At 48.4% G+C, this 23124-nt stretch overlaps 1 protein-coding gene across 1 annotated transcript; it reads right to left on the reverse strand.

The window, feature by feature from the left end:
- Positions 1–180: 180 nt before the first annotated feature.
- LOC130108376 (EMILIN-3) lies at positions 181–22370 on the reverse strand. Its single transcript, XM_056275283.1, has 6 exons — positions 22004–22370; positions 7590–7712; positions 5553–5875; positions 3925–4268; positions 1730–2080; positions 181–1326 (listed from the first exon to the last, which is right to left on the reverse strand). The coding sequence occupies exons 1-6, from the start codon at positions 22186–22188 to the stop codon at positions 181–183; spliced, it is 2472 nt and encodes an 823-aa protein (XP_056131258.1). The 5' UTR covers positions 22189–22370.
- Positions 22371–23124: the final 754 nt, after the last annotated feature.

The following is a 23124-nucleotide window of genomic DNA, read 5'->3' on the forward strand; positions in this document are numbered from 1 at the left end:
AGGAAATGGCTTCCACCAGTTTAGGTGGTAAGCATCTGCAAAGATACTTGGACGGCTGAAAGGAAGCGGAGAGAATGAGGAAGTCACTTGAGCTTAATGAGACACACACACATACACACACACACACACACGCACACACACACGCACACATGTTTTGGTACATGTTCCGTAGCCTGGATGCTACTGGTCTCCATTCTGGTGGTCTGCGCCCTTGGCCACGCAGTCTTTGATTTCCCCCTTCAGTTCAGCAAGCTGCTCTGAGTGGTTGGCCAGAGTGCCGCTCACCTGGGCCAGGTAAGAGTCTGAGTGTCTCTCCAGTTCTGCCCTGATCCTCTCCAGGTGCTCTGCCAGCTCCCCCAGGCTGCTGCACTGACCTTCCACCTGGCTCACTCTGGTATCCACCTCCTTCACCTCTTTCTGTACCCCAAGTGCCGTGCTGCGGCAGCCGTGCAGCTCCCCGGCCAGCCTTCTCTTCAGGGCCACTAACTCCCCCTTCAGTTGGGCAAGTCGCCTCTCCCCGGCCCCCAGGAGCGAAGCTTGGTGGCCCACTAGCTTGGTAATACCCTGCACCTGGCTAGCTAACTGGTTTTCCCTCTGCTCCCAGGTGGTGTTAGCATGGCCTACTTCCTTAGCAATGAAGCTAACGGAGTCCCTCAGGCCCTTCAAGGTGCGATTGACAGAGTTGATGTTGACCTTGAGCAGCGTGATTTCTCCTTGGACCGAGCCCTCCGTGTCCTCCTGGTTGATTCGGTACAGCAGGTTCTGCAGCGTTCTGTTCAGACGGTTCAGCTGGTCAGCGTGGGAGTCCAAGCGGTCGGTCATTTTCTTCTCGACCTCCTCACACTCCTCCTCCACCTCTGCTATACCTATGCTCCCTGCTGGCGGTGTTGCGGGTGAGCAGGAGGAGGTGCAAAGGAGCTCCAGGTCATTTAATTGCTTCTGGATGCCATCCAGGTCTCCCTCCACCCTCCTCCTCACCGACTCTATCTCTGTCTCTAGGGCTGGGACTACCTGGCCCTCCAGGAGAGCCGGAGCAGTGGCATTGCTTAGCTCCTCTACAGCGACAAACACTTTCTCCTCAAGGGTTTTCAGCTTGTCCTCCAGCATGGTCTTGAAGCCGTCCAGACCTCCAGCGAGACCCACACCTCCTTCCAGCCCACCATCAGTGACATTGAGACGCCCTTCCATGTCTACTAGTCGGGCCTCAACCAAGGTCTCCACGTGGATGGTATGGTCAGTGAGGGCTGTCTGAAGTTGTCTCTGAGACTCTGTCAGACCCTTGAATGATTCCTCCAGCAGCAACACCCGCTGGGACAGGCTGTTCACCTGCAGCAGTTATTATAAAATGTGGGAAAACAGATAAGAAAATCAATTACTTTAGGCATAACCAACAGTAAATAATGAGTGTGGTTGTACTGCGTGTCTTGTTGGCATTTTTTTTTTACTTTAGAGTATGTTCATTTACGACCAGTCAAACTCTGCAAAATGAGAGAGCTGAGACGTCTATAATCAGAGAATGCCAAAGATTCATTTGGGATGATGACCAAAATTAATAATTTTATGTTTGAATGTGTAAACATGTACTTTAAATGTGTACTTTTTTCCCTAAAACTGTTGGACATCGTCTCCATATGTCAGAGAAAAGGTCAACATGTTGTGCAGCACAACGTAAAGCGGGACGCCAGGCCACCCTACTTTACGTTTACTTGAAGTGTTATGCCGTTTCTACCTGTCCGCAGCAGCTTTCAGTGAGCGTGAGGCCCTGGATTTGAGCCTGCAGAGTGCCGAGCTCCTCCCTGAGACCGGTCTCCCTTCCATCCAGAGACTGCTGCATCTGCTCTTGGCCATCCATGTTCTCAGTGTGGCACTGCCTCTGCACTTCTCTGATCCTCTCATCGCAGTGGGTCTCCAGACCTGTCAGGCGGCGCTCAAATCCGTCCAGTATCTCAGCCCGAACCCCGGCCAGCTTAGCGTCCAGGAGCTCCTCCAGTAGAGTAGGCGAGCCCGAGTCTGGGATGGGCCTGCCGCTGGCTGCTTCAATCAGCCTCTTTAGTTGGCCGTCATGACCAAGAACCATTCCCTGCAGATAAGAAAAAAGAAGAGAAAAAATGTAAGCGAAGATGAAAGCAGGAGCGAAGAAAGGGAAAGAGTCAGAAATCAGAAAGGATTTAATCAAGCGTATATCTGAAAGGTGGGGTATTATGGGGAAAACAAGATTTGTTTAGTCTTGGGGCATATTTTGCTGTAAGTGGGGAGTATCATCTTCATGCTTTCACAGCAGTCAAGGAACATCTGGCTCAACAGCTTTTTCATGTGACCAAATACCTTGCCTCTCTGCTCTTACTGGGCAATGGATGAAATGAAGCGTCTTTGATAGGCTTGTATTCTTGGCGTTGCCTTTGAGCACAACTTAAGTTAATTAAGTTTTTTTGTTTTTTTGCCGTTGCATTGGTTTCCTCCGCAAAGTGTGTGCACTTCAAAGGACCGGTCCGAACACCGGTCTATTCAGGTCCAAAAGTCTTACAGTTTATGGTCGATTTAGGTCAGTTTACCACTTCACCTCGACTGACTTTTTATACTCCTTCACGCCAGATTATTTGATTTTTATTTCATCATGGCATCACTCCTACATAATTCATTCCTTTATGTCGCTCATTGAAAAATGTTAGTTAAACTGAACTGGAAAGTCAGGGAAGTTACATTACTGTCGCGATCACTAAAAAAGACATACAAGTGAAAGTAGAGATAAAAAGATAATATCCCCAGGGGCATCCGGGTGGTGTGGTGGTCTATTCCGTTGCCTACTAACACGGGGACCGCCGGTTCAAATCCCCGTGATGCCTCTGGCTTGGTCGGGCGTCCCTACAGACACAATTGGCCGTGTCTGCGGGTAGGAAAGCCGGATATGGGTATGTGTCCTGGTTGCTGCACTAACGCCTCTCTGGAGAGTCAGGGCGCCTTTTTGAGTGGGAGGGGGAACTGGAGGAATCGCGTGACCGTCCCCTGGCGAAACTCCTCACTGTCAGGTGAAAAGAAGCGGCTGGCGACCCCACATGTATCGGAGGAGGCATGTGGTAGTCTGCAGCCCTCCCTGGATCGGCAGAGGGGGTGGAGCAGCGACCAGGATGGCTTGAAAGAGTGGGGTAATTGGCCAAGTACAACTGGGGAGAAGAAAAAAAAAAGGGGGGGGGATAAGATATCCACATGCATGTCAGTGGTCCATTCACGTGTTGAATGATTCTTTCAATCACAGATAGATAGACAGACAGACAGACAGACAGACAGACAGACAGACAGACAGACAGACAGACAGACAGACAGACAGACAGACAGACAGACAGACAGATAGATAGATGGATAGATGGATAGATGGATAGACAGACAGACAGATAGATAGACACAGAGACAGATAGATAGACAGACAGACAGATAGATAGATAGTTTGACTAATTGATGGGATTTTCAGGATTTACGTTAAAAAAAATCAGTGATAATTTAGCGCCGCCTACACCTCATAGCACCATTTGAACAAGCCAATCAGAACTGCACTTAGGAGCGTCACTCCAGGAACAATCAACCCAGATTCTGCACGACGACACCGCCCATACCGAGAGCAAGGTATCCCTGGGTGAGCATCCATTGTTTCTGTCAAAGGAGGGGCAGGGCCAGCAATACTGCCAGCCAATCAGGATAGCAGCTATTGAATAAAACTAGAATTATGTTAATTAGCTGCCAAACGGCCTGTTTCATTAAAGGTGGATGTAAAGCACTGGAAATCAAGCGACTTCGGGAGGAAAAAAACATTTGGTGAAAAATCTTTTACAGATGTGTTCCATAGACATACCCATTTGTCAAAAGCAGGAAAATACCCTCCCTTTAAGCCTTGTCGTGCAACTGATCTGAGTGTTGGTAGTGGTCTGGTACCTGAATCTCCTCTAAGATGTGGGTCTTGGCCTGCAAATCATCCTTCACCTCAGTCACCCTGCCTGCTAGGTCTCCAAAGCCAGTAAAGCCTTCGCCTTCCAGCCCGTCGGGCGTCCCATCGGGGATCACCCCAAAGCCCACGGAGGAGTCCGACAGACGGGGGACACTGGTGAGAAGGGTGCCCAGAATCTTGGTCGTATCCTCCCGCAGGGACGTGCGCAAGCGCTCCTCCAGACTAACCACCACCCCGCTGAGAGTGTCCAGACCCTGGGTGAGGCGACGCAGATCTTCCTCCATACGGTCCAGACGCTCGCCAGTCACTCCTGAAACCCCAAATTTATTGCCTACATGAGTATTACAGAGAATGGACTTATGAAGAGATAGTATATTATACCCAGAAGTAGCCACTGCAGAATTATGTTTTCTTTGTTCTCTTTGTTATTTTTTCATTGCTAGTTAAACTAATGCTCCCCCGTTGCACCCCCCCCCCCATCACTTCTAGCACCATGAAGACTAGAAGAATCATAGTCAGACTCTTACAATGTGTGCCAGGCATTATCCCCCCTTACTGGTGCAAAGTAGGGTGACCAGGTGGAAACAGTCCAAATTCAGGAGAGACAGAAAGACTTCGCAGGACGATGTGGAGCAAATTTATAATGTCCACTTTTCATAGGTTACAAATGCAAAAAGGTATGTAACTTTGATAGACTAAATATGGCTTAATTAGACATTTATATCCGGCCAGTATATAATCTGAGTTATTGATGGATAGAAAAATTAAGTTGCTATAGGCATGACCAAGAGTAAATAATGAGAGAGGTCTTTGACTATGTGCTTTGTTGTTTTTTTAAAAAAAATTTAATTTAGGACATCTTACTCTAGGACCAATCAAACTCTGAGATAAGAGAAAGTGGAGACAGCTACTAAACAGAGAATGCCATAGATTATTTTTTTCTGCCCCTTTTTCACCCCAACTGTATCCGGCCAATTATCCCACTCATCCGAGCCGTTCCGGTCGGTGCTCCACCCCCTCTGCCGATCCGGGGAGGGCTGCAGACTACCACATGCCTCCTCTGATACATGTGGAGTCGCCAGCCGCTTCTTTTCACCTGACAGTGAGGAGTTTCGCCAGGGGGACGTAGCGCGTGGGAGGATCACACTATTCCCCTCAGTTCCCCCTCCCCCCGAACAGGCACCCTGACCGACCAGAGGAGGCGCTAGTGCAGCGACCAGGACACATACCAACATCTGGCTTCCCACCCACAGACACGGCCAATTGTGTCTGTTGGGACGCCTGACGAAGCAGGAGGTAACAAGGGGATTCGAACCGGTGATCCCCATGTTGGTAGGCAACGGAATAAACCGCGACGCTAACTGGACGCCCTTATTATTGGATTCTAATCAAAACTGACAATTTAACATTGAAGTGGAGAAACGTACTTTTGATGTTTTGCTTCAAAATGCGGGACATGGTGTCAACAGGCGGTACGCAAGACAAAGGGTGGAAACGCTGCACGGTACAACGTAAAGCACGAGCCCTGGTCACCGTCGTGCAAAGAGAACAATGGAAACAGCCTTTCTACAGACTTCACGGGCAGTATAACAAATTAAATATCATCTGTTCTCACCATAGTTTGGTTTGCCGCTTCCAGCGGGCAGTTGTCCTGTAGGAATGGGTCTGTGGTCAGGCAGGCTGGGAAAGAGTTTGCCCGGTTCCAGATGTCCTGCCCCAGGCCTGTGGTCCACGGGGGGCTTTGGTCCATGGGGGAAGCCCTTCACACCTGGGCGGTGGGGCAGGGCGGCTCCTTTGAAGGGGGGCATCATGACGTCAGGGGTGGAGGTTGGCCCCTCAAAACACTTCTCCCCCGAGAAGCCGGGACAACATCGCCACTCCAGTTCAGTCACCGTCTTATAGCCCGTCTTGTACTTGGGCTTGAAGAAGGTCCTGTACCTGAAGGAGACATAATCCAAAAACAATGGCCCCCGCAAGAGGTACCACGTTGCCATGATAATTACAATTATAATGGTGACGAAATGTCAGCTTGTATCAGATGTGCTGCATTTGTGCGTGTCAAAAGAGAGAGGGAGGGGGCATCTGGGTAGTGTAGCGGTCTATTCCATTGCCTACCAACACGGGGATCACCGGTTTGAATCCCCGTGTTACCTCTGGCTTGGTCGGGCGTCCCTACAGACACAATTGGCCATGTCTGCGGTTGGGAAGCCAGATTTGGGTATGTGTCCTGATCGCTGCACTAGTGCCTCCTCCGGTCGGTCGGGGGCGCCTGCTCGGGGGGGGAGTAGTGTGAATAGCGTGATCGTCCCACGTGCTACGTCCCCCTGGCGAAACTCCTTACTGTCAGGTGAAAAGAAGAGGCTGGCGACTCCACATGTGGAGGTATGTGGTAGTCTGCAGCCCTCCCCGGATCGGCAGAGGGGGTGGAGCAGCGACCGGGACGGCTTGGAAGAGTGGGGTAATTGGCGGATACAACTTGGGGGGGGGGGGGGGGGGTCGAGGACATGAGAAGGTGAGAGGTGCACTGACAAGACCAGGAGATGAAGTTGTTTTCTATGGGATTAAGTATGGATTAGGGAGCGATTAGGAGATTAAGATAAAATGCTCTGTAAATGATGTGGGATCAGAGTGCTCATCGCGGGTCAATACCACACTTCGCAGTGTTATCTTGTCAAAAGAGCTGAATGCTCTTTTGATTTAGAAGAAGTAATGCTCTCGTTTTCCTTCTCTCTTTCTAATGCGCGCACACACACACACACACACACACACACACACACACACACACACAGAGTGATTCATCTGTCTTTTTTTGGAGTGGAAATCTGCTCTTTTCTAATAATTTCCCCTGTGTAGCATCAAATTTTTTCTTTTTGAAAGGCAAATCACAGAGAATTACGGAGTCATACAATTTAGCGGATATGTCTGTATGCCACACAGACGGAACCACACTTGCATCTGTGCACATACAGGATCCAACTCCCAGGTATTGGTGGAAGACTCCATTTGCATCATATGTAGTAAAACGCAGCAATCTGATACTTTTTTTTTTCCAAATTCTGATCAAATTCTATGAACCGAGAAAGAAAAAACGTTCATCTTAAAGTCCAAAATCAGTCGAAAATCATTTCAGTACGGCAGCGCGGACACAGCCGTGTATGTGCGTCATGTAAGTTCACTGTGTGGAAAGAGAAAGGGAAGTGTACGGAGGCTGACATCCTTCATCCTGACATTACTGGGAAACATGAGCAAATAATCCAGTCACTGAGAGACTCCTGAACTGGGCCACATGTTTCCCCCACTGGCCTGTGTGTGTGTGTGTGTGTGTGTGTGTGTGTGTGTGTGTGTGTGTGTGTGTGTGTGTGTGTGTGTGGCTGTAGTACAGTATATGACCACTAGAGGGCAGCCCTAATACAAGGTCTAGGAAGAGATTCAAAGTCACTTGCGAAGCTTGAAGATTCAGATGAGGTATTTGAGAAACAGTTAAAGATCGTAGCCTGGTTTTTTTTTCTTTTTTTTCCAAGTCTGAAGCCAAACAACTGGGCAAGCGAGCTTTGCTGTACACGGTCAACGGTGGAATATTAATTTTATCTGACTTTTTTTTTTTTTTTTTTGGTCTCACGAGGCCCGGCGCTGTGAACGTTTGAAAACTTACATGACAACAGGGCACTTCTGACCCCAGATGCACTTGGTGGTGTACTCCGCCTTCACATAGGTAGTCACTCCATCCTGCATAACGCACGTGACGTTCCTCTGGACCACATATGCACAGTGGTTTCTGTGGAGAGGACGACAGGGACAAATACCGTCAAACACATTTTGGTCAGCGCTGATCAATCAACACGTTTTTTGTTTTTTTTTACTAATCATATTGAAATGGTGTCGAAACATGAAAGGGAGAATTTGGTCCATAATGACAACAGCCTGTGCGTGTTTATCCTTCCAATCCAATTGCATGTCTTCAAGATGCGTCAGTCCGGTTAAAATGTGCTCCCCCAGGCACGAGGTTGCAATGCTGGGTGACACCCAGATAGCATTCGGATGGGGGCCACTTCAGGCAACGATGTGGCACTGACGGCCTTCTTCTGGCCCTGACAAACTGGATGTGAGCCTGAAGTGGCCCACGTGTATAATAGCAAATGTGGCCTAAATATGCCAAATCAAAGGTGGGCCTTTTTTGGCAAAGATGCAGTGCTCTTGGCAACATGTAATCTGGATGTGACCCTGAAGTGGCCCGTGTGGTAAATGGTGAATATGGCCCAAATATCACAAAACAAATATGGGCCACCTTTGGCAAATATGTGGCACATGCGGCATTGCTATGGCTTGGTTCTGGCCCAGATCTGGCAAACGGGAGCGGACCGCCCAAGTGCCATCCTTCCACGCGGTATGTGGGCCGGATGGAAGTGTCGGGGTGTGGGACGGGTCCGGGCCACAGCAATTTTGCTATCTGGGTGTGCTCTCCCAGGCACGAGGGTGCAATGCTGAGTGACAAGATCAGAAATATATCGCTCGCCGTTCACCATTCAGTTTTACTGCGTGAACCGGCGCCACGTCACCTTCTGCTGGCTGCCACCAAATTATGAGGCGTCTTTGGCCTCGCTGAGCAGAATTCGACTCAAACACACAAAAAATATCGACTTGGTTTGTTTCAGATGAAGAGTGACATCTTGTAACGTGCGTGGTCTGAAATAGAAAACGTCTGGCGTGGTGGTAGAATGGAGGCAGGGTGTGGTTTCGATTAGCAGGCCGTCCCAGCCTTGCAGAATCTAATCAATTTGCTGCAGCAAATTTATCGATACTGTCTCCGAGCAGATGTCGAAAATGTCCGACTGATGTCAGATTCAAGCTTTGTGTTTGGGCATGTTTTGAAAAAGTCCACTCAAGGGATGCTTGTTTGTTATGCTGCCTCTGACAGGGCTGATAAATAGATCTTTCTCGCTAATAACCGCACAAGATTTCCATTTGGCTTTGCAAGCCCCGGTGGACAGATTTTTTAAAAATGTTAGATGTTTTCGACATGAGAGTTCATTTAGTCGTGATTTACAGAGAATTGAAGACTAAGTTGTATCCAGCTGCATAACTTGCATGGTCTAGGGACGTCCGGGTAGCGCGGCGGTCTATTCTGTTGCCTATCAACACAGGGGATCGCCGGTTCGAATCCCGGTGTTACCTCCGGCTTGGTCGGGCGTCCCTACAGACACAATTGGCCGTGTCTGCGGGTGAGAAGCCGGATGTGGGTATGTGTCCTGATCGCTGCACTAGCGCCTCCCCTGGCCGGTCGGAGCGCCTGTTCGTGGGGGGGGGCTGTGGGGGAATAGTGTGATCTTCCCACGCCCTACGTCCCCCTGGCGAAACTCCTCACTGTCAGGTGAAAAGAAGCGGCTGGTGACCCCACATGTATCGGAGGAGGCATGTGGTAGTCTGCAGCCCTCCCCGGATCGGCAGAGGGGGGGGGGGGGAAGACTTGGGTAATTGGCCAAGTACAATAGGGGAGGAAAAGTGGGGGGGGTAAATAAAAAAAAAAGGACTTGTATGCTCCATGGTGACGCCGGGGAAACCTGCACTGTTGCGGGATCTATTTTTTGACACTGTTTTACCCTCATGGTCAACTGCCTCCATGGTGGCCTCCGCGGTGTCCCACAACAGACCGAAACTGCTGTAGGCTTACGTGTCGTGTTATTTTTTTTTTGCGGCCTATATTTAGTCGTTGTCGCTACCCTTTCATCCCATCACTGTCTGGCATGTGCGCCACCAAATGAAAATACATTCGGTTTAATGCGTAATAACGAGCGAGGCAATAAAGTGTCGCCGAGACGTAGCCAGCGCTGGTTTGAAGCCTGGAAACGTTGTGCGTGTAGGATCCAGCCCATAATAACATCACTATAACGACTCGGCACATTTGTTGCATCATGCTGGACCCTCTCTGTTTCTCCTCCTCCCGTCTCTTTCTTTTGCCCTTTGAGGCCAGCGCAGCTATAGCAACTGCTAAATGTTCCTTGGCACCTGCGCAACACAGGAAACGATGATCTGCGCTCTTTCAGGCCCACATGTGAAGCATTTCCCCCATTCAGATGGGAGCGCTCAGTAACACATGCAACGCTTAACGGTGCTCCACAGCTGTCTCTGGACAAACAGAAGTGTTTGGAGGCAGAAGGAGAGGGGGGGGGGGGACGAGGGGCTGCAGAGTTCCCGTATGCCAAGCTAACAGGTTCACGGGGCTAGTAGAGAGAAGCAGGGGCGTAGCACAAAATTCTGGGGCCCTATACATAAGCAGTCTCTGTGGGCCCCTTTCCTTTCTTTTGTCTCTCAAGCGTCACTTTTTTGAGTTCTAGCATACGGTATATTAGTTAAAATAACAGCACATTCATCTATTTTCACCTCACTTGACCTAACCTTAACCTTTCTTTGGGGAAAGACGCGACTCTGTGCTTGCGCTTGTTTCGGCAGTCACTCGTGACAGGGCTAGATGAGCCGCACCGAGGGACGCTCGTGAGGGGCGGACTAAACCATTTTGCCCCTTTTGTAAGGGGTGAGAGGGGGCCTCAGAGAGCCTCCACAATTCAAGTCCCTCGACCGATGTACTGAGCCAATTTTGACTGGAGTTACGACACTGATTAGTTAGAAATACAAATTTGCGGACCAAAACAAACTTTTAATTCCAGGCTTCCCGACCCCCCCCCCCCCCGCCCCCGCTCCCTTCTGGGCCCTAGTAAGTCCCCCCCACCCCATCCCAACCCACTACGACGCCACTGGAGAGAAGAGCTTTGGATCTGTTAGAAACCACTGTGCCATGGCTCTCTGGCAACTGTTGACTATGTTGACGGACTATGCATGGGTGTGTGTGTGTGTGTGTGTGTGTGTGTGTGTGCACGCGCCCAAAGTCACTTGCCCAGTGTTGACACATGTTAATGGTGGCAGGAGGAAAAGGGCAAGAGCCGGAGGGAATGAGGTCCTTTCATACTGACTCGACAACCTGTTGCCAGCCCCATGCGTTTTCAAGGAAGTGGTTAGCCACAGCATGACCTTGCCGAATGTGGTATTATGGGATGTCTTTAAGCACTTAATAATCCAACAGCCTATTTACTGGATCACGGCGGTTGAATTTCGGCAAAGGACATCCTGAAGAGAAACTGAGCTGCTAATGTGGTCAATATGGATGTGACGTACTTGGAGGTATGCGTTCATGAGTCCAGTTCGTATTACACAACTGCACGCGGCTCTGCAACGGTTCACGGTAATGGAGATGGACAAGGGCAAAGGCGAACGCGCCGTTATCCAAAAAAATGTCTTCTATGGCACGAGGCCCTACGGTGACTGGATTAAGAATCCTTCAATAAGATTTAATTTTTCTAAACAGCAATAAGATTTAATAGTTATTACTTCCTCCTCATAACTGGCAGATATATTGACTGAAAATATGTGTACTGTGTGACCTGTTGTCTGTATACTTTGTAAGAATGGGGGGGGGGGACCTGCTATAAGCATAAGAGGTATGTCTGACAGCTGATGGAGGGCAGACTGTGTGTTTGTGTGTGCGTGTGTGTGATTTAGAGAGAGAGAGAGAGAGAGAGAGAGAGAGAGAGAGAGAGAGAGAGAGAGAGCGAGCGAGAGAGGGGGGGGTGAGGGGGGAGTGATCCTTCTCACATTACCCACAGGGCTGATCAGAAAAGTGAAAAAGAAGTGACCAAGCTCCTCAATTTGTTTGGCAGGTGCAAATCTGGGGGGCGCAAGCGACCATCAGACTCACATTCACGTGCGCGCATGCACACACGCACACACACATCTAAATCTACATGTGTGTGTGTGTGTGTGTATATATATACATGTGTGTGTGTGTGTATGTGTACACACACGTTGGGCTGAAGTGCAGGAATCCAGATGTGCATTAGGAGAAAACTCTGTAACCCTCCTCTTTGTCTCCGCATCGCTCTCCCTCCAGTCCCCTCTGTTTGGTTCAGGTCTGTCAATGTCATTTGAGTGTGTGTGTGATATTGTATCTTGGCAGGTGCGTTTCAGACAGAGGAGCGGTGGCTCTGTCAAGTGCTCAGATTTACCCACTGCTACATTGCTGGGTCAGGGCAACAGCAGGTCACCTCTGCTCCTCTGCTGCAGAAAATCTGTGCATGTTGAGCGTAAGAGGGAAAAAAAATACTTTTATTTTTGGTTTCTTTTTTACATGTACGTTGAGCTCAACCAGAGATGTAGTGTGTGTGAAAGGGGCTTGTGCACAAAGGCGCACAGATGCGCACAGACCAAAAGAAACACACATACGTAGATAAACTGCAGATTTAAAAGTTTATTGAAATGGCACAAACAGATAGAATATAAAAAAATGAAAGCTTGATAATTCAAAACACACACACACACACCACACACACACACACACACACACACCACACAAGTGCGCGGGCACACACTAGAGAGGGAAAGTGACCCTGGAACTTTTGTCTCACACCAAGTGAGACCACACAGCTTGGAATAGAAGGATTACGGGGGCTTTAAAACCTGAAATACGAGCCCACGGTGAGTATGCGTGTAAGTGGCCACATGTGAGAAAATAAAAGGGGGGGGAGGGGGGGCATGGACAATGTAACATTAGCAACATCTTTGATGATTAACAAACACCTATAACACTGCACTGCCGTCAATACATACATTAAAAAATCACCGAGGATGAAAACACAACAAAGCCTGCAGGCTTATTTCCATTGCGGTCCTCTAGTATAACGCTTAACAAACACAAAAAACCTTTTAGAATGTTTTGTGTGTGTGTGTGTGTCTGCATGTTTGTGTGATTGTTTGCATAAGTGAGCTTACATGCACTTGTTTGAATGCATGCCCTGTGCATATGTACGACCTGTTTATTGGTGTGTGTGTGTGTGTGTGTGTGCGTGCGTGCTCGCAAGTGTACTCTCATGTGAGTGTGTATATATGCATTACAGTGTCAACACAGCTCGGCTGCAGTGCAGTAGCGTAGATATGAACTGTGACTGGGACCAGTTGTGTGTGTGAAAGGCTTTCCAGTTAAGAGAAAACAGTGGTCGATGTTGACTCTGGGGAGTAAGGATGAGAGGGCCTGATCCGCTATGATCTAAGAACAGGGGAACAGAGACAGGAGAGGAGACAGAAGAAAGAGAAGTTCGGTTCTCAGCAAGAGAGGAAAGAGAAGCTCAGTTCTCAGCAAGAGAGGAAAGACAAGCTCGGCGGTTCTCAGCAAGAGCGGAAAGAGAAGCTTGGTTCTAAGTGAGAGAAGAAAGAGAAGATCGGTTCTCAGCAAGAGAGGAAAGAGAAGCTCGGTTCAAAGCGAGAGAGGAAAGAGAAGCTCGGTTCTCAGCAAGAGAGGAAAGAGAAGCTCGGTTCAAAGCGAGAGAGGAAAGAGAAGCTCAGTTCTCAGCGAGAGAGAAAAGAGAAGCTCAGTTCTCAGCAAGAACGGAAAGAAAAGTTCGGTTCTAAGCGAGAGAGGAAAGAGAAGCTCGGTTCTCAGCAAGAGAGGTAAGAGAAGCTCGGTTCTCAGCAAGAGAGGAAAGAAAAGCTCGGTTCTAAGTGAGAGAAGAAAGAGAAGATCGGTTCTCAGCAAGAGAGGAAAGAGAAGCTCGGTTCTCAGCAAGAGAGGAAAGAGAAGCTCGGTTCTCAATTAGAGAGGAAACAGAAGATCGGTTCTCAGTGAGAGAGGAAAGACATGCTCAGTTCTCAGCAAGAGCGGAAAGAGAAGCTCGGTTCTAAGCGAGAGAGGAAAGAGAAGCTCGGTTCTCAGCAAGAGAGGAAACAGAAGTTCGGTTCTCAACGAGAGAGGGAAGAGGACCTCGGTTCTAAGCGAGAGAGGAAAGAGAAGCTGGGTTCTCAGCAAGAGAGGAAAGAGAAGCTCGGTTCTCAATGAGAGAGGAAAGAGCAGCTCGGTTTTAAGCGAGAGAGGACAGAGAAGCTCGGTTCTCAGAAAGAGAGGAAAGAGAAGCTCGGTTCTCAACGAGAGAGGGAAGAGGACCTCGGTTCTAAGCGAGAGAGGAAAGAGAAGCTGGGTTCTCAGCAAGAGAGGAAAGAGAAGCTCGGTTCTCAATGAGAGAGGAAAGAGCAGCTCGGTTCTAAGCGAGAGAGGAAAGAGAAGCTCGGTTCTCAGCAAGAGAGGAAAGAGAAGCTCGGTTCTCAATGAGAGAGGAAAGAGCAGCTCGGTTCTCAGCGAGAGAGGAAAGAGAAGCTCCTTTCTAAGCGAGAGAGGAAAGAGAAGCTCGGTTCTCAGCAAGAGAGGAAAGAGAAGCTCGGTTCTCAGCAAGAGAGGAAAGAGCAGCTCGGTTCTCAGCGAGAGAGGAAAGAGAAGCTCCGTTCTAAGCGAGAGAGGAAAGAGAAGCTCGGTTCTAAGCGAGAGAGGAAAGAGAAGCTCAGTTCTCAGCAAGAGAGGAAAGAGAAGCTCAGTTCTCAGCAAGAGAGGAAAGAGAAGCTCGGTTCTCAGCAAGAGAGGAAAAAGAAGCTCGGTTGTAACTGAGAGAAGATCGGTTCTCAGCAAGAGAGGAAAGAGAAGCTCGGTTCTAAGCGAGAGAGGAAAGAAGCTCGGTTCTCAGTGAAAGAGGAAACAGAAGCTCGGTTCTTAGCGAGAGAGGAAAGAGAAGCTCAGTTCTCAGCAAGAGAGGAAAGAGAAGCTCGGTTCTCAGCAAGAGAGGAAAAAGAAGCTCAGTTGTAACTGAGAGAAGATCGGTTCTCAGCAAGAGAGGAAAGAGAAGCTCGGTTCTAAGCGAGAGAGGAAAGAAGCTCGGTTCTCAGTGAAAGAGGAAACAGAAGCTCGGTTCTTAGCGAGAGAGGAAAGAGAAGCTCGGTTCTCAACAAGAGAGGGAAGAGAAGCTTGGTTCTAAGCGAGAGAGGAAAGAGAAGCTCGGTTCTCAGCAAGAGAGGTAAGACCAGCTCGGTTCTAAGCGAGAGAGGAAAGAGCAGTTCAGTTCTAAGCGAGAGAGGAAAGAGAAGCTCAGTTCTCAGCAAGAGAGGAAAGAGAAGCTCGGTTCTCAACGAGAGAGGAAAGAGCAGCTCGGTTCTTAGTGAGAGAGGAAAGAGAAGCTCGGTTCTCAACGAGAGCGGAAAGAGAAGCTCGGTTCTCAGCAAGAGAGGTAAGACCAGCTCGGTTCTAAGCGAGAGAGGAAAGAGAAGCTCGGTTCTAAGCGAGAGAGGAAAGAGAAGCTCGGTTCTCAGTGAGAGAGGACAGAGAAGCTCGGTTCTAAGTGAGAGAGGAAAGAGCAGCTCGGTTCTAAGCTTTTTTTTCACGTCTCATATCTCAGCCGGTGTTGCAATTGGAGGGCTGGGTGAGACAGTGTTTGCAAATACTTGAAATGCAAAAGCAAACCCAGACCGTGCCCTGTTTGAGAACACCCAGGTGACCTGCAGGTGAGGTTTGACACGTGTCACAGTGGGCAATTTAGTTAATCGCCGAACTTTTTAAAACTCGTTATGGGACTCTTGTCATTGACACTGACCAACCATTAAACCCAATCCAATTTTTTTTACCTGGTATCAACATTAAATTTAAAACCAGAATTATTTGCAAATAAACTACCAAATCAAGTTATGTCCTGTCATGTTTTTAAATACGCCCCCCCCAAACCCCCCCCAGAATAATAAAACTCCAGGCCTCCTCCTCCTCTTGTGAAATATGAATGACCTGTGAAATATGAATGAACTTTTAATAAAGGAAAATGAATATAAAAGTAGAATACGGATTAATAGATGCTTTCCTGCGGTTGAAAATGGAAATTTGCTCGCCAGTTCTTGTCACATGGTCCACAGGAAACTCATGAAAACTGAATATTTTCCTCCCTTTGTGTCGTGCATAACATTGACAGAGTGCTCTTTGCCTCAGTGTGTGTTACAGTACAATGCACTGGAAGGAATAATAAACTTTTTTTTGAGCTGTTAGTATATTGTTATGGGCCAAGAGCAGTTGAACTGATTGCCTTCATGATAAAAAAAAAAAAAAAACTTTTTGAGCCACATCATACAGTTTTTTTGAAGGCGGAAATCCATGTTTTTCCTACAACTGATGAGAAAAGTTGCTTACGTCATATGGGGGCATCAATGAAACCTAGACCCATGCTGGCGTTAGCCAATGAAACTCTCTGGGTCAACTCGTGAGAGGCTGGGATGTGCTGCAACTTTCAGCCTAATCCACGCCACCATCACTGTCTTCTCCATCTGCACACCTTTCAATGTCCCCTTGTAAACTAGCAGGAAGCATCTCGAGGCTTCAGGGAGGATGTTTCCAGTTGATCTTCTGGCTAACTCAACCGATTCACATCGATTTTACACCTTCACCTGACCTTAACCCATTGCTTTACGAGCCAGTATCGGAAAACTGTCTTCACCTCCTCAAGCCGTGTCAGAGTCGCAGCACTTGGCGCGCCCTCTCTTTCCTCACGTGTGCTTTCTCTCTTTCCCCATAACCCTCTTTCCATCTTGACGCCAAAATATTGTCTTTTTTTCTGCCACTGGAGCATGACATTTCTTGACTGCAGCTCTGGTCCCATTGTAAATATTTCCAGTATACTGTTACAGTTCCTAAAACTCCTCTCCGGGCTTCCCAGGGGAAAAGCAGAATTCCCATCTCATATTCTCAAGTCCGGCACTTGGCAAATATTGTTGCTACTCGGACCCCGACCTCTACTCGGCCCCAGGTAACTCTCATTTTTCTATCCTGAACTTACTTCCCTTTCTGCTTTTCCTCCACGATATCAGACAACTGTAGATGAAGAATAAATAAATAACCGTTTTGTTTTTTATTTTGAATTAAAAGACCCCGACCGACAATAATCGAGTAATAAACGTTCTTCTAAGACAATGTTGTCGCTTTAAGTATGGTTAAAGTATGGTATTTAACAGGTTTTTGTTTTTGCATGTTTTATAATGGCTTAAAATGTTTTTATCAGCTGACCCCATTTGCTGCTGTTCATTCCCTTTTCCCCCCTTTTTTCTCCCAATTCAATTGTACTTGGCCAATTACTCCACTCTTCCGAGCCATCCCGGTCGCTGCTCCACCCCCTCTGCTGATCCGGGGAGGGCTGCAGACTACCACATGCCTCCTCTGATACATGTGGAGCCGCCAGCCGCTTCTTTTCACCTGACAGTGAGGAGTTTCTCCAGGGGGATGTAGCACGTGGGAGGATCACGCTATTCCCCCCCCCCCCAGTTCCCGCTCCCCAACACTTCAAGAGAGACTACAATCAGGCCAGCTTGTGTCAATAAATCCAAACTATTCCTTTAACCCTAAACTTAGCCACTACCTAGTCTAATTGCCAAACTTAACAGCCGTAACTGTGGCTGCCTTCGCTACCGCAGGACGTGGTTTGAAAATGTCATTGCATGATAATTACAAGTCGTGTTATTTGTACGTCACTCGCTGAGAATGTGAAATGGCGGTCTTCGCTGGTCACGTGGTTTCCGAACAAAATAAACAGGACAAGGAGAACTCGACCATTGGACGGCATCTTTCATTAGCCTGACTTTGTACAAATGTGCATTTGTCTCAATTCCTTTTCTCAGAAAGCCCGTCTGCAACGTGTGATCGCTTTCTTCCCAACGTCTCTTACCTCATAACCTGCCACGTACTCCATGATCGCTTTGGTTACTTGGGAAACATGGAAACTGGGGGGATCACCCTACCCGCCGCCAGCTGGTCCCTCACCTGCAGGGTTCCTGACTGTTTGAACCCAGAGCAATGCCTCTGGCTGCGACAGATTTATGGGTAGGGTGTGCAAGATAGGGAGCCGTTGAATGTTAAACAGGATCTTTAGCAGCCATGTCTATAAGCTGACAAATCTCCTCCAGGGCCCATCTCTGCAGCCTAGTATATGCTTTTAAATGAAATCTATTTCTGGCCAACTGGCGAGTCTTTGAAGGCCCCATAGGGTTGGGCAGGGTTGATTGACGCTGCTCTTGCGGCTGCTGATTAGGGTTAAAGGGGAGGGGGCTGGTACTGCCCGCTCTAGGACCACTGGGATCACTCAGTCATTCACAGACAAGGTCAGCTTCAAGCCAACTCTGGTTATTACAGCTTAAAGGCACTCGAAATTTAACAAACAAATATATAGAAGTCGCTGTAAGTTACCATACGATGCCCTCCACTCTCATGTCATTAAGTCACATCCATTGCTGTGTTTTCTTTTGGAAGTAAGGTAAGAGGCTCAAACACCGGCAGGACAAAAAAAAAAAAAATTCCAACAACTTTTCTTATCCCCAGGCATTTCCTGAGGCACATAATCTGCTTTGGTTGGGAAAAAACTCACAGTATTTTTGAAAAAAAGAAAGAAAAAAGGAAGTGTTTTCAAACGGAACAGCTGGACTTCAATTGGATTGATTTTAAGGAGTGAAATCAGTGCCAATGTGAAGTTGACATACAGGATACCTCCACATGGATGGATGTAGCTAGCTGTTAAAAATCAAACAAATGGAGTTCTCCAAAGGCAAGATTGTCGAGTCAGTGTAATTTGATATAGTAAACCTAGTTAAATCATTGCAAACTACCACTCTGGACAACAAAAACACTGGATGAGTTTGAAACTCAGTTAAAACTATATAATGAAAAAAGGGCTTTGTTTTTTTTTGTTGTTTTTTTTTGTTTGTTTTGTTTTTGTCTGTCACTACTCTGTCAGAGGTATTATGTCCAGGTTCCAGCTCACTGTGAGTTTAATGAAGAATCCCAAACCTCCCAGACACCCCAAGAGAACGGCTAGAGAAAGCAGTATGTAAGATGGATATGTGGCATTAGAAAGGACCTTGGGAGCTTATTGCCCAGCCTCCGTGACCCTTAGCAGGAGACTGGCTCCATAATTGTTGTCCACTGGACACGGAGTACAAATATACAACATCGAATCACGACCCCCCCGACCCCGACCGACTTGGTGACCTTCGCCCCCTGACCTCTGTCCAATACATCATCGAAACCCCCTCAGATACGTCTAATCTGATCGGTAAAGCCAGGCGGTATCTGGCTGAAATCTCACTAATCTGTGAAACTGAATGACGATGTCGAGTTCAAAGGACTGCATTGTCCTCGCTCTTTGCGATTGCGGTGTGCGTCGCGGGCCGAACTGTGCGGCGAAACAACAAATTAAACAAACTCATCTTAGCCCCTCTACAAGCTGTAAGAAATCCAGGGGGCCCATCATGATCCGAGGCAAAGTCTGGCGTCAGAGGGCGATGGCTGTTTGTAGGATGCTCGTGTATTGACCACGGATGTGTAGACTCGCTAGCCCTTTAGCCAAAGGGATCATGAGTCTACACATCCGTGGCCACGATAGCTAAATTCTCTGAAGATCTCACCCCTTCTCGCTTCTGCTGGTAAATGGTGGATTGAGGAGGGGGATCAAGACATACAAAAGGGATCCAAATGAACTGTCCCTCTGTAGAAATACCATCAATAGCTACGTATCGATTCTGCACAGTAGTCCTACAAAGGGGTTTTGCAGCCATCTAAGATCCGCCATCAACGACGAGAGGGCCACACAGCAGGAAGTGGCTGCACTGAAGGACTGGAATGACTGTGAAATCACATGCCTCACTGCCAAAACACAGAAAATCAGTTACTACGAAGAAAGGAAACTGCAGTACACAAACAGCTGAGAATTTTAAATATCCCAGTGGAAATAGATGCATTTTGTTCACTTGACTGAGTGGCCAGTGCAAGGCGAGGTTAGGACTCGCTGCGAGGGACGAAATCCTTCTCAGAAGGAGAAATAAACCTAACAAACAAATAAACGTGCAACCCAGATATCGACGTTGGGACACACACGCACAAACACACACACACACACAGTCACACTGCATAGTTTCGCACACAGACTCGTCGAAGCACGTGTTATTTTTAAGTCTCTATTTCCACTGACCAGGCAGGCCGACAACAACTGAGCTCATATATCTGTGGCGGTGGTCTGAACTGACACATCCCCAGGGCTCGTTCGAGTCCAAGGTGGGTCACGAGCCCTTACAATAACACCACAGCTGAACTTTAAGACAATGTCATGGAGGGGGGTGGGGGGGTCAATACAAGCTGCCAAATAAAAGCAAACACTGGTCACCCATCGTTACTCTTCTTTTTGGTTTTGAATAGAACGGTCCTTGATTGTTTGGTTGTCCTGTGATTCCCGCCAACGTCCTTGGAGGTGAAGTACGCCCAAGCCTTTCTGAGAGTCCAGATACGCTGGCTCGCTGCGGTGCCAGGAAGATATAAATAAACCTATCGGCGCCGCTGTCACAAAGTAAACAATGTCACGCCAGATGCCGCTCTCGTCACGTGTCGTCGTGTCACCGGCGTGCACCAGACAGACTCACGGCCAGTCAAATATCGTAAACAAGCTCGAGTTAACAGTCAGCTGAGAAACGGATAAAATGTGCCGTTTGATGGACAGGACGCCAACGGCCGCAGTGCCAATTGTAATGTGACAAAACAGGACAAACGCCAGCAGCATGAAGGAGTTTGGAGGCGAAGAGGCGGTTAAGCTGCAAAGAGCAGCTGTTAATGGGAGAGGGTGAAAATTGGACGTGCGATGATGTGAGAGATTTGAAAATGTTGACTGAGATGTGAAAGGGAGGATAAAACAAGGGCCCTGACGAATGGTGGAATCCGATGTGAGAATTGGGCGAAACACTTCCCGGAGAGAAAGAATAAACACGACACAGAAAAAAAATAATAATAATGAGGTGATAAAATAAGGCGAATTTCACTGGGGTGATACAGTGAAAGAGTTAAAAAGTGTGTGCGCGCATCAGAACTGGGGCGACGGGACGCCGGGGCGAGGCGTGGTAAGGCGAGGGGTGAGGGAGTCTGTTGCAGGGGGTGAGGGTGCGAGGCGGGCTGAGCGGTGCCACAGTAGGTCACCAGCAGTCTGCTGAGGCAGTTTGAGCGAAGCAGCAGGTAGCTGGGGAGCTGTCCAAAGATATATTGCTCTCGGGGGAAGCCAAGCAAAAGAGACGGGGGAAAGGGAGAAAATCCAAAAAGACCCACAGGCCAAACATCAAGCAGCTCCATCCAGGCAAAATATATCCACAAGAATCTGTTTCACCCCACAGCTTCATGACTTTCAAATGCATTGCATGAGGTTTTTATACTGATGTGGTCTGACTGTCAGGACAATATCTGTCCCATGTATTTACATAGGCTCTGGTTCACTGATAAAAGGGGAGGACGGGGGCTTTGCCCTCAACACGATGTTCTTACTGGATAAAACCAGAAATAAGCACATAACGGCCTTCGATGGTGATCCCAGTACAAAGTGAGCCGGGACTATTTTTTCGCAGCTTTTTGTGTTACAGTGCTGCTAGTCAGACTGTTAGTTGTGCCACTATTGCCTACGATGGTGGGTACCCAGCTGTACTGTAAGTCTGTTCCTAATTGAACCCCTCTCCCCACCATTTACACACACCGTGCACGCACACACACAGCGCACGGCCACACACACCGTGCATGCACACACACACACCGTGCATGCACGCGCGCGCACACACGCACACCGTGCATGCACACACACACACGCACACACACACACGCACACACACACACACACACACACACACACACACACACACACACACACACACACACACACACACACACACACACACACACACACACACACACACACACACACAGAGTAACACGCTCTCCACCCAGCCCAGATCAATACTCCTGTCATCAGCTCAGCTCTCCCCTCCTCTGTACCATAAAGACCATAATGAAGGCTTTGTTTTCATAATGCGCCATGTCATTGTTTCTCTACAATGTTTATCCTTGGCCACAGATGGTTTAAAGTGTGAACCACAGAAAAGGGCTGATGGCAAGTAAGGCAGAAACAGAGAGTCGATTCAGGGCTCCGTTACCGAGCCGATAGCCTAACCGAAACCATATTTCTGTAACTCACTAGTGACATGTGTTACCCATGGGAAATACAGTATGAGGTGGGTCCTACTTGCAATATCATGCTCTCCAACTCCTTGGAATGCTGTATACACCCAACACGCCACTCTGTAGTAAAACAAATTTAAAAAAAAAAAAAAAACTACGCAAGTGATGCAGTGACATGTGCAGAAGGGAGTACTTACTTGTGGCGCGTCATGGGCTTGTTTGGTGTGTAGTGGGGGTGGACTCCAGCCTTGTACAGATTGTATCTGTTTCCATAGAAAGGGTTGATGTGGCCCCCATAAAAGGTCCCTTTACTGTCCACCACAGACAACGACACTCCTAGGAAAAGGAACTGTGCAGCCAGTCCACACAGCTCGGTCCTCATTTTTCTTTTCGCAATTGCCGGGAGCCTAAAAAAGCAGGAAGATTTAGTTCCAAAAAAAAAAAAAAGAGTTGAGTCAAAAATGTGACTGGCTGGAAAGGTGAACGGGAGGGGGAAAGAAAAAAAAAAAAAAAAAAAAAAGAAGGATAGCGGCAGAGTTCCTGGTGAACGCGCTGTCTTGTCCTCAGCGGGCCCCGGAGGAGACGTGCAGCCCAAACAGCTGTGGCATCAGCAGCATCTTGCCTGCAGCTCACGCACCCAGTCGCACTCTGAGCACACGGATGGAGGAGAGGGAAAACTGTGAAGGGGGGGGGGAGGGAGAGGGAGGGGAGAGAAAGAAGGGCGAGAAAAACAGCACAAAGGTGTGCTGGAGACGCGGAAAGCAGAGACAGAGGTAAGAATGCGAGAGAGAGAGAGAGAGGGAGAAAAAAAAGGGGGAGAGACGGCGCGCGATACTGCGTGCGTGTGTGAGTGAGTGCGTCGCTAGAGGAGGTTCAGCTCCGTGCACGCACGCACAAACACACACGTACACACATGCGTGTGTGTATGTGCAAGACCTGCTGAGTGGGCTCAGCCCTCCGAGTTCTGTGTATGGAGTACGAGTGTTTGAGAGCAGCGGCGTGCTACTCTCCTGCTTCTGAAGGGGCAGGCAGACAGACAGACAGCATTTGCATATCCCACCCCAACTCCGGTCCTGGCTGCACCACAGAAGGGGGGATGACTACTAATATGTCTCTCTCTCTCCCCCCTGCTCGCTCACATGCACACATACACACAAACACACAATAGCAAATCCTCACTAACAATCAGATTCAAAAGAAGAAAAATGCTGCTTGTCATGACCGACAGCCTCCTGCCTATGCAACACAACCCCCCCCACCACCACACACACACACACACACACATACACACCCTCTCCCCGCCTCACCAACGCTTTCC

The sequence above is a fragment of the Lampris incognitus genome, chromosome 2 (genome assembly GCF_029633865.1).
Source record: "Lampris incognitus isolate fLamInc1 chromosome 2, fLamInc1.hap2, whole genome shotgun sequence".
Lineage (NCBI taxonomy): Eukaryota > Metazoa > Chordata > Actinopteri > Lampriformes > Lampridae > Lampris > Lampris incognitus.